General features: G+C 49.7%; 1 protein-coding gene across 1 annotated transcript in view; it reads right to left on the bottom strand.

The window, feature by feature from the left end:
- Positions 1-10740, bottom strand: part of SLC14A2 (solute carrier family 14 (urea transporter), member 2) — a 45772-nt gene extending 35032 nt beyond the window's left edge. The window contains exons 1-4 of the mRNA XM_012642654.1: positions 10576-10740; positions 9520-9700; positions 8324-8513; positions 3960-4088 (exon numbers count right to left, since the gene is read on the bottom strand). Of these exons, the coding sequence (XP_012498108.1) occupies positions 3960-4088; positions 8324-8513; positions 9520-9700; positions 10576-10740 (665 nt within the window). The remainder of the gene's footprint in view (positions 1-3959; positions 4089-8323; positions 8514-9519; positions 9701-10575) is intronic.
- Positions 10741-14140: the final 3400 nt, after the last annotated feature.

The raw sequence follows: 14140 nt of genomic DNA, 5'->3' as shown, positions 1-14140 counted from the left end.
TAATATAACTTATTTTGAACAAAACATTTTATGAAATTATATATTTCCATATTTCTTAAACTGAAAAAACTAAACAAAATGTGATCTTTATAAAATGCAATGTTTTGCCTTTGGATTATCAAGATGTGCAATGACTATTGTCCAGGGCTGTGATAGCATTTTGGAAGTCTGACCTTCTAGGAGGAGGCTGCTATGGCATGTAGGTAACTTGTGGGCTTGGAGCCACCAAAAATACTTAGAGCTACTCTGGGAAATGCCAGGGGAAAATGGAACCTTCTGCTGTTTGTGTCCTCTGTCTTTTTGGTCTCTTCCTTGGAAAGAGAATGGATTTTGGAGACAGATGGAGCTGAGTGCAAATCCTAACTCATGCCTCTATGTACAGGCTGAGTGAGACATGTTAGGTTACTCATTTCACTCAGCGTCTGTGTCCTCTGGAGGGGACCAGCCACCCTGGACACCCCATACTCACGTCTCCCAAACGCAGCAAGCTGCTGGGCAAATGTGCAATCATGTGATCCTGTTCAATGGTCTCCCTTCGACGAGTGACCATGAATCTTAAACGGGCATTCAAGACAGCCTGAAAGCCCTCCTACACGTCATCCCTCCCAGATGAACTCGCCACCTCACTGAGATGAGTATTTCACATTCTCACCTTTCTCCTCAAATCTTAACTGCCTGCTTCCCTTTCATCTCAGCCAACCACCTGTCCTTTACTTGTTAAGGACATAGAAGTGACAAGATGAGACATGCTTTGTTTTCTCAGCTGTAAAATCCATGCCAGATGTGCCCAGTTCTCCCGCATCCTGCTCCTCCACTTGTTTTGGAGAGTGACAGTGGCCCTGCTCCTTCCCCAGGGCGATTCTTCCCCCTATGCTCTGGAGCCATCTGACTCAAGGGCCTCACTCCTGCAATGTTCTCCTCTCTCTCCTGCAGCTTCAGTCCCTTCTCTGTCTCCGGATCATTCTCATCAGTATGCAACATGCTCTGGTACCTTCTACCTTTAAGCAACCTACACTTTAGCCTGATGTCACTCCAGTGGTGGCCCCATCCTTGCTCCCCTTCTCAGCAATGCCCCTCAAAAGGGCTGGCTTTCTCTGCTACCCCCAGTCTTTCTGCTCTCAATCTCTCTTATGCCCAGTCCAATCAGGTGTGTCCTCACTACGCCACAGAAAGGGCTCTTGGCCAGTTCACCGGTGATATCTATCTCGCCAGATCCACCATCATTCCCTGTTCCTTTGACAGTGGGACCGACCCACCCTATTGAAATATTTTCTGACCGGGCTATCATGATACTGGACTTTCTTAGCTTTCTTCTAGCATTCTCCTTCTTAGTTTCCTTTGGTGGTTTTTCCCTCCCTCTGCGGGACACCTAAATGCTAGAAGATCCTGTGGCTCTGTCTTTGCTCTTCTCTCTCCCTTTCTGTTTAAATCTTCTCTTTTGGGTGGTCCTCTTTAGTCCCATGGATGAAACCTTTTCTGTGCTTCTGCCTTTGAAAGCTCTACCACATCACTCTGTTCTAGATTTGTACATCCAGTTACCTTCTCAACATCCCTACTTGGGAGTCCAAAGTAGAATGTGTCCAGATGGAACTTTTGATTTGTGTCTCATCCCCCACCACCAACCTGTTTTTCTCTCCATCTTCTCTGTCAACCCAGGTACTCAGACAAATTATGGGAGTGTATTGGATTTTTTTCCCTTTTTCTCTTTCACACTTCACAGCCTCCCTGCAAGTCCTGTTGCCTCTATGCTCCTTAAGATACACTCCAGACCCACTCACTTGTTGCCACATTCATGGTTCTCATCCTAGTCCAAACACTGGGTTTTGTAGCAGACAATTGCAGGCTATTGTAGCAGACACTTCGAGCTATCTACTCTTGCTCCGGTTAAAACCTATTCTCCATGCTACAAGTAGAGTGATTTATTTAAATTTCAACCATATCCGATCATTCCTCTGCTTAAAACCATCTACCTGCTTCCCATCTCAGCTGTCATGGAAATCAAAGGGCTCACTGGGTCCAGGGGGTGTGCGTGGCCTGGCTCTGTCTCCTTTCTGCCCTCACCTGCCCTCCTCTGGCATTCACTGGGTTTCCCCTCACTGGCCTTGTCTCTGCTTCTGGAACACATCACACCTCTGCAGTTGGGGTCTTTGCACACACTGCTGCTTCTGCCTGCAGCATCCTTCACCCAGATCTTCAGAGGGCAGATGCCTTCTTGTCATTCAAGTGATGGCTCAAACGTCTCCTCTGCAGAGTGACCTTCTCTGACCACCCATATCTGGAGTCACTCTCTGTCCCATGGACCTTGTTTTGCTTTCCTCAAAGCAATTATCACATCTTGAAGTGATCTCTTTTATTAACTAGTTTATGAGTTTACTTCTATCTTTGCCAAGAAGAATGTAAGCTCCAAGGGGATAGTGAATTTTCCTTGTTTACAACTAACCCCAGCATCTAAGATAGTCCTTGCACTCAACACATAGTTCCAGGCACTCAACAAATATTCGTTTATTGGATAAATCTGGAAAATGGCACTATTATAATAATACCTACCCTATGGGTTGAATTTCAAGGGCTACATAAATGGATTAATGAACATACTGAAGAAGCAGCACATCACCCATCTCAGCTCAGGTTGGGGTGCTCCATGGTTTTTGTCTTTTAAATTGGGAAATTAGGGCGGAGGGTACTGAAGTCTAATTGCCACCCAGCGCAGGGTGGCTAAGGAGCTGTGCTGAGGGGTCTAATCTCTGCCATTATAAACCAAATGTATGCAAATGAAGACAAGCTCTCCTTTTCACACGGGGGCGTGTGGGGGACATTAGGAACATCCCCACAGAAATAACTGCCTTAGCTTTTTGTCCCAGTGGATTAAGAAAGAAGCCCTAAGAAGAAAAATAAATTGCCCAGAATGCTTAATGTAGTAATTTATTTGCAAGCACTACTAAAAAGTAATGAAACAGTACTTAAGCTAAATTAAACTAACTGGTATTAGGCACTCCAGACTTTGAAACCAAAGAGAGACATTTACTTTTTAGAAATGTTAAAAATAAATCACCACATCTCATTTATCGCTGAGAGCAGGAGTAAGTCACCACGTCCAAATGAAATGGGAGAACAGGGTGATATCGACATGTGAAGTCAGGGGGTAGTGGACAGGGGTTTCCTGTGACAGTGAGGACTCTCCTGAGACCCCGAGACACCTGGCAGACTGCCGTGAACTCAAGGGAACTGAGGATCTTGTGTGTAAATGGCCTAGCGCAGCCTGCACTTGCTGAATATTGTTCCAAACTTCCTTTCATCTCGACCTTTTTATTTTATCTGCAATATGAGGTGATTGCACAGCGAGATCTAAACTGATCCTTCTAGTTCAAAGATTCTATGCTTTACGTATAAACATTCTGCTTAAGAAAGCTCTCTGCTTTTATCACAAATGAGTTTTCGGCTTTCAGGTCTTGGTTAGGCCACGTAATAGACGATTCCCGCGCAACGTGGAGGGTAAGCTTTGGACTCTGGCTTCAGAATGTCAGCATCAAACACTTTGACAGAGTGGGACCCAGGGCAAGTGACAATCTTTGCGTGCCTTGGTTTTTGTTTCTGTAAATTGTGTGCAAACATAACCCTACTTGGCACTGCTTAAGTCTTGCTTAGCACAACGCCTAGTGTGTAGGAACAACTCCATAAATGTTGGCCTTTGTCATTAAGCCTGTCATTCAAGGAAGATTATCAGCACAATAAAAAACACGTGGTCTGCTGCTGCCTTAAAGAATCCCTGTTCCCACATCCCCAAACCGCCCCCCTTGGGTGGCAACAGAGCTCACGGCTTTTCACGGTGTCTTCTAGACAAACCAGCTTGGCTGTGAGACACCAGGCCCCCCATGTGTACATCCTGTCCCCATCCAGTGTAAGACACAAGCACCGCGGGGCCCTGAGGATCTGTGGGCAGAAAGAATGAGGCTCCTCACCAGGCCATGGCTGTGAGGGTCACAGGTAACAGAAGCCACCAGTAGTAGTCCAGCTTCTCTGAGAACACGGCCACCAGCAGTCCCACCAGCATCCCGTTGTACCCGTGCAGTCCTGACGCGATGGCGGACCTGGGGGTGAGGCAGAGTGACTTTGCGTTTGAACTTGGAGGTGCCCCTCCCTCCTGGCACTCTGAGGATACGCTTAATTTAGATGATTCCCTTAATAACGAGGCATAGAAAAAAGTCAGTTTCCTCAATGAACATCAGGTAGCCACACAGCTGCCGGCACCTTTCTAGATGACAACACACACACACCTACACACACGCATACACACGCCTACACACACACACCCTTGTCGTGCTGATCTATAGTTAAAATTATGCAACTTGGTCTTATCTGTGACCAAGTTCCCCTTTGCTTTTCAGGGGAGTCTCAGACTGCTAAGTGTAGAGGGAAATCTAATAAAAACCTGGGGTGTGGAGGTGTGACGCAGGGAAGCTGTGTGAGTGTGTGAGTGTGTGTGTAAAGGGAGGGGAGTTCTGACTGCGTTGTGTAACATTCTCTGCGATCGGAGTTTGGGTGCTCTCCCCGGCTGCGTGTCTGCACCAGGGTGGAGGAGCTGGTTCGGCCTCGGGTGCCCATGTGCCCCCTCAGTGAGGAGCGGCCCGGAGGTGGGGTAGAGTCCGTGTGTGAGGCGATGGTCTCTTTCCCTTTCAGAGGAGAAGCCTGTGCGCCGCTGAACTTCACCCCGAATCCTACTGAGCACTGTCCTCAACCTTGCCAACAGCTCTGCAGAGTGAGGGGCGTGGGAGTGGGTGAGGGAGGGGCCCGAGCAGGTCACACTGTGAGGCTGCTACCAGCTGTGCCTGCTGAGGCCTGTCCCCCTCCTGTCTCAGTTCCATGAGGGCTGGAGCCCGTCTGGGTGTCCACTGCTGTGCCCCAGTGCCCAACACCGTCAGCAGTGTCGGGTGCATTGGCGTTCAGCCAGTGTTTGTTGAATGAATGTGTGTGCGTGTCAAGCCGTATCATGTACTGGCTGTTCTTCTTGCACGGCAGGAAAGGGAACGCTGGCTAGAGTAGGGCTCCTACCCGGCAGAGGCCATGGCTTGGGTGTGGAAGGGGGAGGTTCACTGATCTAGAGGAGTGGAGAGTGGGAGGGAGAGGGACAGGAGGGAGCGTGTCTAGTTGGTTTTCAGCAAGAAGAGCTGTGGCACAAGCCACTTGTGGGTGGACACTTGCACAGGACACAGAACTAGCTGGGTCTTCAGCGGTTCCTGAGGCCAGGCAGGTGTGGGGGTGGCTGGGGACGTCGGGGGGCCGGGAAGGAGGGAGGGCAGCGGGGAAGACAGCTGGGGCGGCCTCAGGAGCAGAAACCCATGTTTTGGGAAAATCATTACTTTTAGTGTGTTTGCATTTTCTCTGTATTTTCCCATTTGTGTTCGGTGTTAGAATTTAGAACTTTTAATACCAGCTGCTTTAGGTGAGCTGAGGAAGGATGGATGGCCCATGTTGGGGGGCCTGCGGCCCCAGTGGCTGGCGATGGCAGAAATGAGGGAGCCCAGGAGAGACACAATTAGGGGGACAGCTAAGGGCTGCCTCAACAGCCCCCCTCCCTATGGAGAGTGTCCTTCCAGAACTCCTTTTTACTAAACTTTGGTGGCTTCAGGGTTTGGTTGTCAAAAGGAAACCAATTTCCTTACATCCCCTTCCTGAACATCAAAAATATAAAATTAGGTTCAATCTCAATGCCAAAAAGATCTCCATCAGGACCACATCCCATCAGGACACTGCGGCGTCAGTGCTGGGGACTTTGAGTTGCCATCTGTAAAGCACAGTCTCGGGCTGGTGGGGGGCGGGGGTGAGGTTGGTGCTATGCTTAGAGTGTGCAGCTGTGCCAGCGGTGCCCTGGGGACGGCAGTGAGGTCGTGGCTCCTTAGAAGGACACGTGCATGGATGCTGTGTTGGGTGGCCAGAGCTTGGAGCCTGTGGTGTAGACAAGGCATGGACCTGCCAGCCAGGAAGTCTGGATCTTTCATAGGCGCCGTGGTGGAATAGGACACATTGGAAATGAGCTTCCCGTCCTCAACATGCTTAAGACACCGCCAGGGAGAGAAGGCTCAGGAAAAACTTAGAGAACAAGCCAATACAGTACTGGGCTGTTCAGAGAGAAAGAAGGGCTCAGAGTACATGGGGGCAATCAAGGATGGCTCCCTGGAGGAGAAGGGATTGAAGGAACGGTAGGATTAGACAGGCAGAGGTATAGCAAGTGTCAGGAACTGCAGGAGCAAAAGTACTTAATTGGGGACAAATGTGATGCTATGTGAGCATCACATTTGTGGAGCCCATCGGAGGAGGCTTGGGAAGCCGAGCTGAGGGATTGGGTCTTTATCTGATGTGTATTTGTCTTAAATTCTTAATCAGCATGTTCGGGAGGAGTAGGCGGGCCTGGTGTGTCTCCTTTGTAAAACGGAAGTCCATCATGTGACCCTTTGAATGGCATGGCAGGTTTAGGAGCAGGTTTGTAGTGGGGAGGGAAGTCAGAGTGTCAACGTGTCATCACAGGAAGGGACTTGGGTGGCAGATGACACAGAGGAGCACGGCAGGGCCAGGTGAGGAGGTGCTGGCTGGAGGCCACGCAGCTGAGAAGGCAGTGGGCTGGACAGTTTGCCCAGGTGAGTTTTAGCAAACAATGACGAAGCAGTAAGACAGTAGTTGATCCTGTTGGCTGCCCAATCCTATGCCAGCTGCCCATGAGGTGACAGGTAAGTGGACACAAGGAATAGGGGACCCACTGGTTGAAGCAGACACAAAATCCTGGCTGGAGCCGTCTTTCATCTCACCCATCAGAACTGCACGCAGAAGAATTCGGCCTCTTATCCACCAGACCTCCAGCGGCTGTCCAGCTTGCTGGGATCAGAGGAGTCCCCAAGGCCACCTTAGAGGTGCAGGAGCAGCTTCTCTCCAGGGCCAAGCTGACTCACGCATCTGCCTCGGTAGTTTCAACACAACTGGCTCTGATTACTCCCCCTGCCCTGGGCTCACCAAGAGGCCTCTGGCCACATTGTCCATGCAGGTGCTGTGATGGGGACAGCGTGACCTCGAGCACAGAAGATAGATGGGGATCACGCATCTGAGCCTGAGTCTTGCCACCCACTGGCTGTGGCACCTTCAGAGAGCACCTGTCCCCTCCCTGTCTCCTTTCCCTCATTGCAGGATGTGAGCTCTGCTGCCTCGTGAAGTAGGGTAGGAGTCACGTGTGACAAGGTGCAACAGTGGTCTTCCATCTTTTCCAGAGAATCCCGTTGTACGGAATTCATTTTATTAAATAGATGAAGACCTAGTTTTCTCTCTCTCTCTCTCTCTCTCTCTCACATACACACATACAAATCAACATAAATGAAACAAAAATTTCACAAAATAATATTTACCTTCAGTACATATGACTTACTCTAATTGGTTTTATTTTATTTATTTTGTTGTTTCAACTTTTTAAAATGCTGTTGACAATTAATTAACCATATGCACATGGGCTGGAGATCCCCCAGTTTAAAAACATGATGATAAGAGCTAATCCAGTGTTTCCCAAACTCCTCTGCCCATCGGAAGCACCTGGGGGGACCTTGTTAAAAACACCCCCTCTCAGACCCCCTGAGCTGGAATCTCCGCGGAAGGAAGGGGAAGCGGGTGGGGCTGAAGCTGAATTTCCTAACAATCACCCCATGTGATTCTGATCGTCGGGAAAGTTCAAGACCCACGGGAATAATACGTGGCAAAGTCTGAGGAAATGGTCGCGTTCTACAAAATGCTCGTTATTGCTGCTTGACCTTGCACCTACCGCGCGGGGCTTCGGCACAGCTGGCTCCTCCCCCACACCTGCCCCCTGAGCCCCACTGGCCCTGACTGCTCCCCCTCCTCCCATATTGTCCTCTCCTCTCTTCTCGCCTCCTCTCCCATCCCCTGTCCCATCTTCCCCACACCTGCTGATGTCTGTCTCCTCTGAACCCTCAATTATATACCGTCTTGTATTATTTTGAGACATTTGTTGCTGTTAATCTTCTCTCCCTCAATTAGATGGGAGGCTCCATGAGGGAAGAACAGCTTAGGTGTTGCTCTGCATCTCCCTCAGAGGGAGTGTTTCCAGAAGACTCTACGGTCAAACAGAGCCTGGTGCTGTGAGCAGGAGCAGTTTCGTTCTGCAAGGACTGCCAGTGACCTGCTCAAAGTTGATACTCAGTTGATACTTGGTCTGGCTGCTAGGATAAGGTTGGCTGGTCACTCAGGTAAACACGTCTGCACCTGTCTGCCCGACCTGTCTGCATCATCTTGCCAAGAACTTCCCCCCTCCCCGCAGAGAGGGACCCACCTGTCCTGGCTCAAGACGAGGGCAGTTAAAGTTGAGGCCACTGTCCCCAGGCCTCCAGTAATGGTCCACCAGGGGTTCTGGATCAAGAGCCCGATGAAGATGATGAGCCCACTGAGAGGGTTGTTGACGAACATCACCTGCGCAGCCCCCCTTAGGACCCAGTTTGTGAACTGGAGGGCCGGGTGCTTATCTGGAAGAGACAGAGAGCCATCAGCGGGTCCAGCCCATGCTGCCCTGCTGACCACTGGTTGGCATGGCAACCAAAGTAAACAGGGATATGCAAGCCAGGACATTTCCCCTCCTTCACCCTGTGGGGGGGTTTGGGGTGGGGGGTACTGGCACCCAGCCCAAGTCTCCGAGTGGCCCAGCAATCACTCTGCAGTGGGTGGTAGTTTTTGCCAAGCAGACAGCGGCGCCGTGCTGAGACCAATTTAACACGGTTCCAGCCATCAGCTTGGTTGGCGAGGAAGCCCCAGAAGCATTCCAAGGGAAATTTATTGGTCCGCAAGAAGGGGTGGGGAGGGAAAGAAACTCTTTTTTGCAGTGCTGGATGACTCAATTGAGGGCTGGTATCTGAGCAGCAGAGAAAGTGGCCCAAAGAAAAGAAGCTGGGCAAGAAATCGTTTTAGCCCAGCTGTGAAAATCAGTATTGAGTCAAGGCCCAGAGGAAGCCAGGTGTAGGAGAGGGGACATATATTCTGCCTCTCTGGTTTCCAGGACAACCTGTGCAGGCGGGGGTGCAAGTGGGAGCGGGGAGGGTGTGGGGTTCGTTGCAGCATTTAGTACAGGAAGAAGTTAAAAGGAAAGAACCCTGAGACTTGGGGAAGGGCGATGCCAATATTTTTTGGCACATAGTAGGTGCATAATAAATGGCTGTGGAACAAGTGAAGGAAGGGCCATTCGGCTTGCTTGGGAAATGGCTTACGTGCTGCTAATGGGGAGGTCCCATATCTATTTCACGGAGGCATGAACAATTTGCAAAGCATTAAATCAATGAAATGTGTTGAATTCTGAAACTGTGAGGGTTCCAGGGCAGTAGGGTGTATCACGCCCACCAGAGCCAGCCCAGGGCTGGAGCCCCCCAGCTGTGGGAGCCTTCACTATGAGTGCGTGAGGGAGCAGCTTCCTCCATCCAAACTAGAGGGTGGGCTGTGCCCCTGGCCCGGTGGGCTGCGTCTCCCTGGGCGCTTGCCTACCTTCCAGCCAGCTGCTGTACTCCTTCATGTCGCCGGTGAGGTAGCCCACCGCTTGGGAGAGGCTGATGCCACACCGGCCTGCAGAGCCCGGACGGACCACCTCACTTTCTCTCCTTTTACTCCTTTCAATGGGCTTTTCAATTTTCACAATGTGGCTGTCTTCGTTGGATGACCGGAGATCCTTTTAGGAGAAGCCATACGAGATAAATAATACAGCTTTCTGAGAGCAGAGGTGTTTGGGGACCAAGGAGACAGCCCAGTTTTTAGATAAAGATAAAAAAGTCATGAGACAAAGGGTGAAACACATGAGCATTGTCTAACACTGTGTGGAGCACCCCGTGTAGCGGCCCTTCCCGGGACTACTGCATTCTTCACAGCAGGGCTTGCTGACCTTTTGTGCCATGGGTCCCTTTTGGCAGTTTGGTGAAGCCCATGCACTTCTTTCCAGAATAATATTTGGAAATGCAAAAATAAAGTAAATAGGATTACGGAGCAAACCAACCATACTGAAATGCCATTATCACAATACTAAAAGAAAATATTATGATCTACATATGTGTGTAGCAGATCCAGCACCTATTATAATTTCAAGGAAGTGGTGAGTGAATACACGGAACCTCCTCACCCCAAGTCAGGACAGCTCTGTAGGGCCATCCCAGCCGTCTCGTGTCCCTCTCCACTGAGGCGGTGGCCAGCCAGTCTGCCTCTGTGCTTCTGTGTTCAGAGAACACCAGTGGCCTGCGTGTTAGCAAAGGCCTCGCTTTTGCAGACAATAGCGTGACTCGAGGGGAGCAGGTTTAAAGGGGAAGATTCTGGAGACGAGTTGGAAGACTGGTGTGTGAGTGTGCGTGTTCTCTACCCGTCCCTAGCATTATGTCTCACACAGAGCCACATTTTCTACTGAAGGCCAAGTAAGACCCTTCGTGGCGTCACCACGTACTGATTGGGGGCCGTGGCACCTCCTTGGTGTAACAAGCCCATCAGGAAGCCGGGAAGGCAGCATCTTCCACGTTCCCCCTGTCCTCCCCACCCCTACCTGGGAGGGACATTCCTCACCTTTTCTTCCGGCATTTCCAGGAGAGGCAGAGCTGGGTGCGTGTCCTGGGAGGTTGAGGGCCTGGTCAGCTCTGTCTCGTAGAGTTTGTACCTGCTGGAAAGAGGCTCTGGCAGGAGAGGGCTGCTGTGGGTGTCAGACATCTCCTTCAGGGGGTGGCCGCTCATCTATCGGGTGCCTGGTGAGCGGGAAAGGGAAAGGACTAGTGAGTCGGGATGGGGCCCTGAGTGACGTGGCTGAGGCTGGGCTGAGCCCTCAGGAGCTTGAGGTCTGTCCTGGGGTGGGGCAGTGACTCACACGGGACCTACTGTTCTTGCAGCTTGTGCTGCCAGAGGGGCCGGGGGCCATTCCTCCACCCACGTGACCCTTACCAAGTCCATTTATGCTGTGCAGATTTCCCTGACCACTTAGAAGTCTCTCTTCTTTTTCTGATCACTAAAATATTTTTTCCACCTTTCATATTGCCTTTTGTACCATCTTATTGTGGTAGTTAGGGGGTGCATGATTTTCCCCTTTGTAAACACATAGATCCAGTACTGACTGGGGGGCTATGAGAAGCCCCTCTTCTGAATCGCTCTGGAGACTCTATTGCTTGCTCTTGGCCTCCAGCCCTTCTGTCCCCTCTGTCCTCGGCGCCCTTTCCAGCCCCTCCTTGTCCTTCCCCGGGAGCATGTGAAGCTCTGGCACGTTCTCCTGTGAGCTGTGTGTGTCCAGGCTGGAGGCCCTGCCCTGCCATGTGGGCCTCCCTTCCCTTCACCACCAGACCCAGGGCTTATGCTTTTGCAGCGTTTGCTGGTTTTGTTTGGCTGCCCCTGGTAGTGCTGGACTCTCTCCTTCCCATTCAGGCAGTTCAGCCCTTCTTCTTTGGCCTCCTCCAGTTCAGTTATGTTTTTATTTACTGTATTGTTTTTTTGACACGTGTTTTTGGAGCAGCACAGTCTCCTCTCAGTGTGGTCTAGAGTTTTCCCTGTTGCTCCACACTGTGTACCCTGAGTCGCAGGACACTTTCTCAGGAAAGTGGTGGCAGATCCCTAACAGGGGTGCTACCATTCTTACACCCATCGTTGCAGGCGCTGCACAAGGATTGGATTAACAGATGCAATTGTCTACTCTACACTTGCACATGGATGTTCCAGACGCAGCTTAAAGTTAACATGCTGAAACAACTCATAATGTTGCCTTCCCAAATCCTGTCCTCTCTCCCAGGCGCCCACCCCAGAAACGTCCTTTCCCCTCCCAGGCTGCTCCTTCGGAAAACTCAGGAGTCAGACTCCCTTCTCCTTCTCTCTCTAAATCCAGTAAATCTATCTCTAAAATATCCCTTCATGTCACTGTCAGCAGTTAGTGCCATCACCTCTTGCCAATTCTCCAATGCCTCTCATTTGGACTTCCCTACTTTTTCTCAGATTTCTCCTCCAAGCCATGCTCTGCAGGGCAGAGCTGCCATACTAATATCCAAATCCACTCGTGTCAGTTCCCTGCTTAAAACCCTTCAACGATTTCAGATGAAGAAGCATGTCTTTAACATGGTACACAAGGCTCGGTGTTGCTGGGCTCCCATCATGCTTTAGCTGGTCCTGCGCTTCTCTTGCCCTGTGACTCTGGGCTCTGCACTGGCCTCCTTGCAGTGCCTAGTAGGTGCTGAGCGCTCTCCAGTGCAGGGACTCTGCTGATGCTGGTCCAGTGGCCTGAGGGCCTCCCCTCGCTCTCCCTGGCAGCCCCTACTCCTCCTTTGGGCTTCGTCTCAATCATCACTTGCCAGAGAAGCCTTCCCAGCCCCCACCCCCTCCAATGTTCTCCTGTCACATACTCTCATGGCACTCAGTATTTTTCCTTATAGCAGATTCCTATATTTATTTGTGTAGTTTCTATCTTTCCACCAGAACTTAAGATTCACAGGGACAGTGACCTCCTGTGTTCCGTCTACTGTTGGATCCCCAGCTCCTAGCACACTGCCTGGCATGTAGTTGGAGTTCAGTAAATAAATATTTATGGAAGGAAGGAAGGGAGGGAGGGAGGAAGGGATTGTAACCAAAGCTACAGTGACTGCCAGACGGGGAACACTTCCTTGGAGAACTTTACAAATCCCCGTGGGTCTCAGGAGTCTCCAGTGGTTTAAGAACAGTGTGGGGTCACCCATCAGCCCTACATTTTCAGGAGGCAGAACTCCTTGCCGTGTCTAGCACCTGTCCTCACCCGGGAGGATCTCATTAAGCCACAGCTAATTTTTGGATGGGTTTGCAAACATCATTCAGGTCCAACCAACTCTGATACTGCCATCGCTTTAGAACTGGTGACTTTTTCTCTATTCTGACCCTGTAGGTGGAGTTCCAGTAAGGAGTGGGGACCTGGCATGGAGAGGGCATGCTGGAAAGGCTTAGGGGAGCGAAATCCAACAAGCCTGGGAACCTGTCCCTCTCCAATACACTATCTCCCTCTGGTGGCCAAGAGGTGGTACAGCATCCCTGGACCATTCGTAAAAATTTCCCTCCAAGCCAACTATATGAAAAATAAGTGGGGACAATTGGATATCTAGACACACGGTCTGCATGACACCACACATCTGGATGAACTAGAAATGTTCTGGAAAGAACTTGTGTTAATTCAGTGGCTGTGAAATCTATTAAAAGCCAAGTTGAAAAATGATAATGATAAAGGTTTTTATTCTAAACATATTTCATTGGATCCAAGATGTTATCAACTATCAGATATATCATCACTATTTTATATATCAGCAAGAAAGAAGAAAATGCTGCCAGTCGTAATTTTAATATGCATCCTGATTTCAGAAGTGTTAAAATATGAAAACAATGTAGATCATATAATCAAAAAAATATAGTTTTTTTTTAAGTAATAGGGCTCAGGTGTATAGGTAGGAGTTGAGAATGAGTATGTTCAGAAATTATTTTCTAACCACAAAACTTCACACATTTTAATATTTCTTTTGATTAAAACATGTATATATGGCCAGGCGCGATGGCTCACGCCTGTAATCCTAGCACTCCGGGAGGCTGAGGCAGATAGATCATTTGAGCTCAGGAGTTCGAGACCAGCCTGAGCAAGAGCGAGACTCTGTCTCTACTAAAAATAGAAAGAAATTGGCTAAACAACTAAAAATATACAGAAAAAATTAGCTGGGCATGGTGGTGTATGCCTGTAGTCCTAGCTACCCGGGAGGCTGAGGCAGGAGGATCGCTTGAGCCCAGGAGTTTGAGGTTGCCATGAGCTAGGCTGACACCATGGCACTCTAGCCCGGGCAACAGAGTTAAGTGTCTGTCTCAAAAAAAAAAAAAAAACGTATATACATTAGGAGTCTTTTAATAACAAGGATTGTTACCTTTTAAATTTCTGTATTTGTGCCACCCAGAAGAAAGCCTGACACCTAATAATCTCTTGATAAATGTTTAATGCATTAAGAAACTTTCCAAAGCAAGCACCTCATTGTGATTTCTATTCATATAGGATGCAAAGACCCAGAAAACAAGCAGCTTGGTGCAGAATCGAGGTTGGACCCAATTCCCCGCCCTGGGCTCCTCTGTTACTTCTCTGCCTTGTTGGGGCCCCGCT

Source organism: Propithecus coquereli, unplaced genomic scaffold (genome assembly GCF_000956105.1).
Source record: "Propithecus coquereli isolate 6110/MARCELLA unplaced genomic scaffold, Pcoq_1.0 Scaffold181, whole genome shotgun sequence".
Lineage (NCBI taxonomy): Eukaryota > Metazoa > Chordata > Mammalia > Primates > Indriidae > Propithecus > Propithecus coquereli.
Note: the sequence above shows the minus strand (reverse complement) of the source record. Positions and strands in the feature narration are given on the sequence as shown.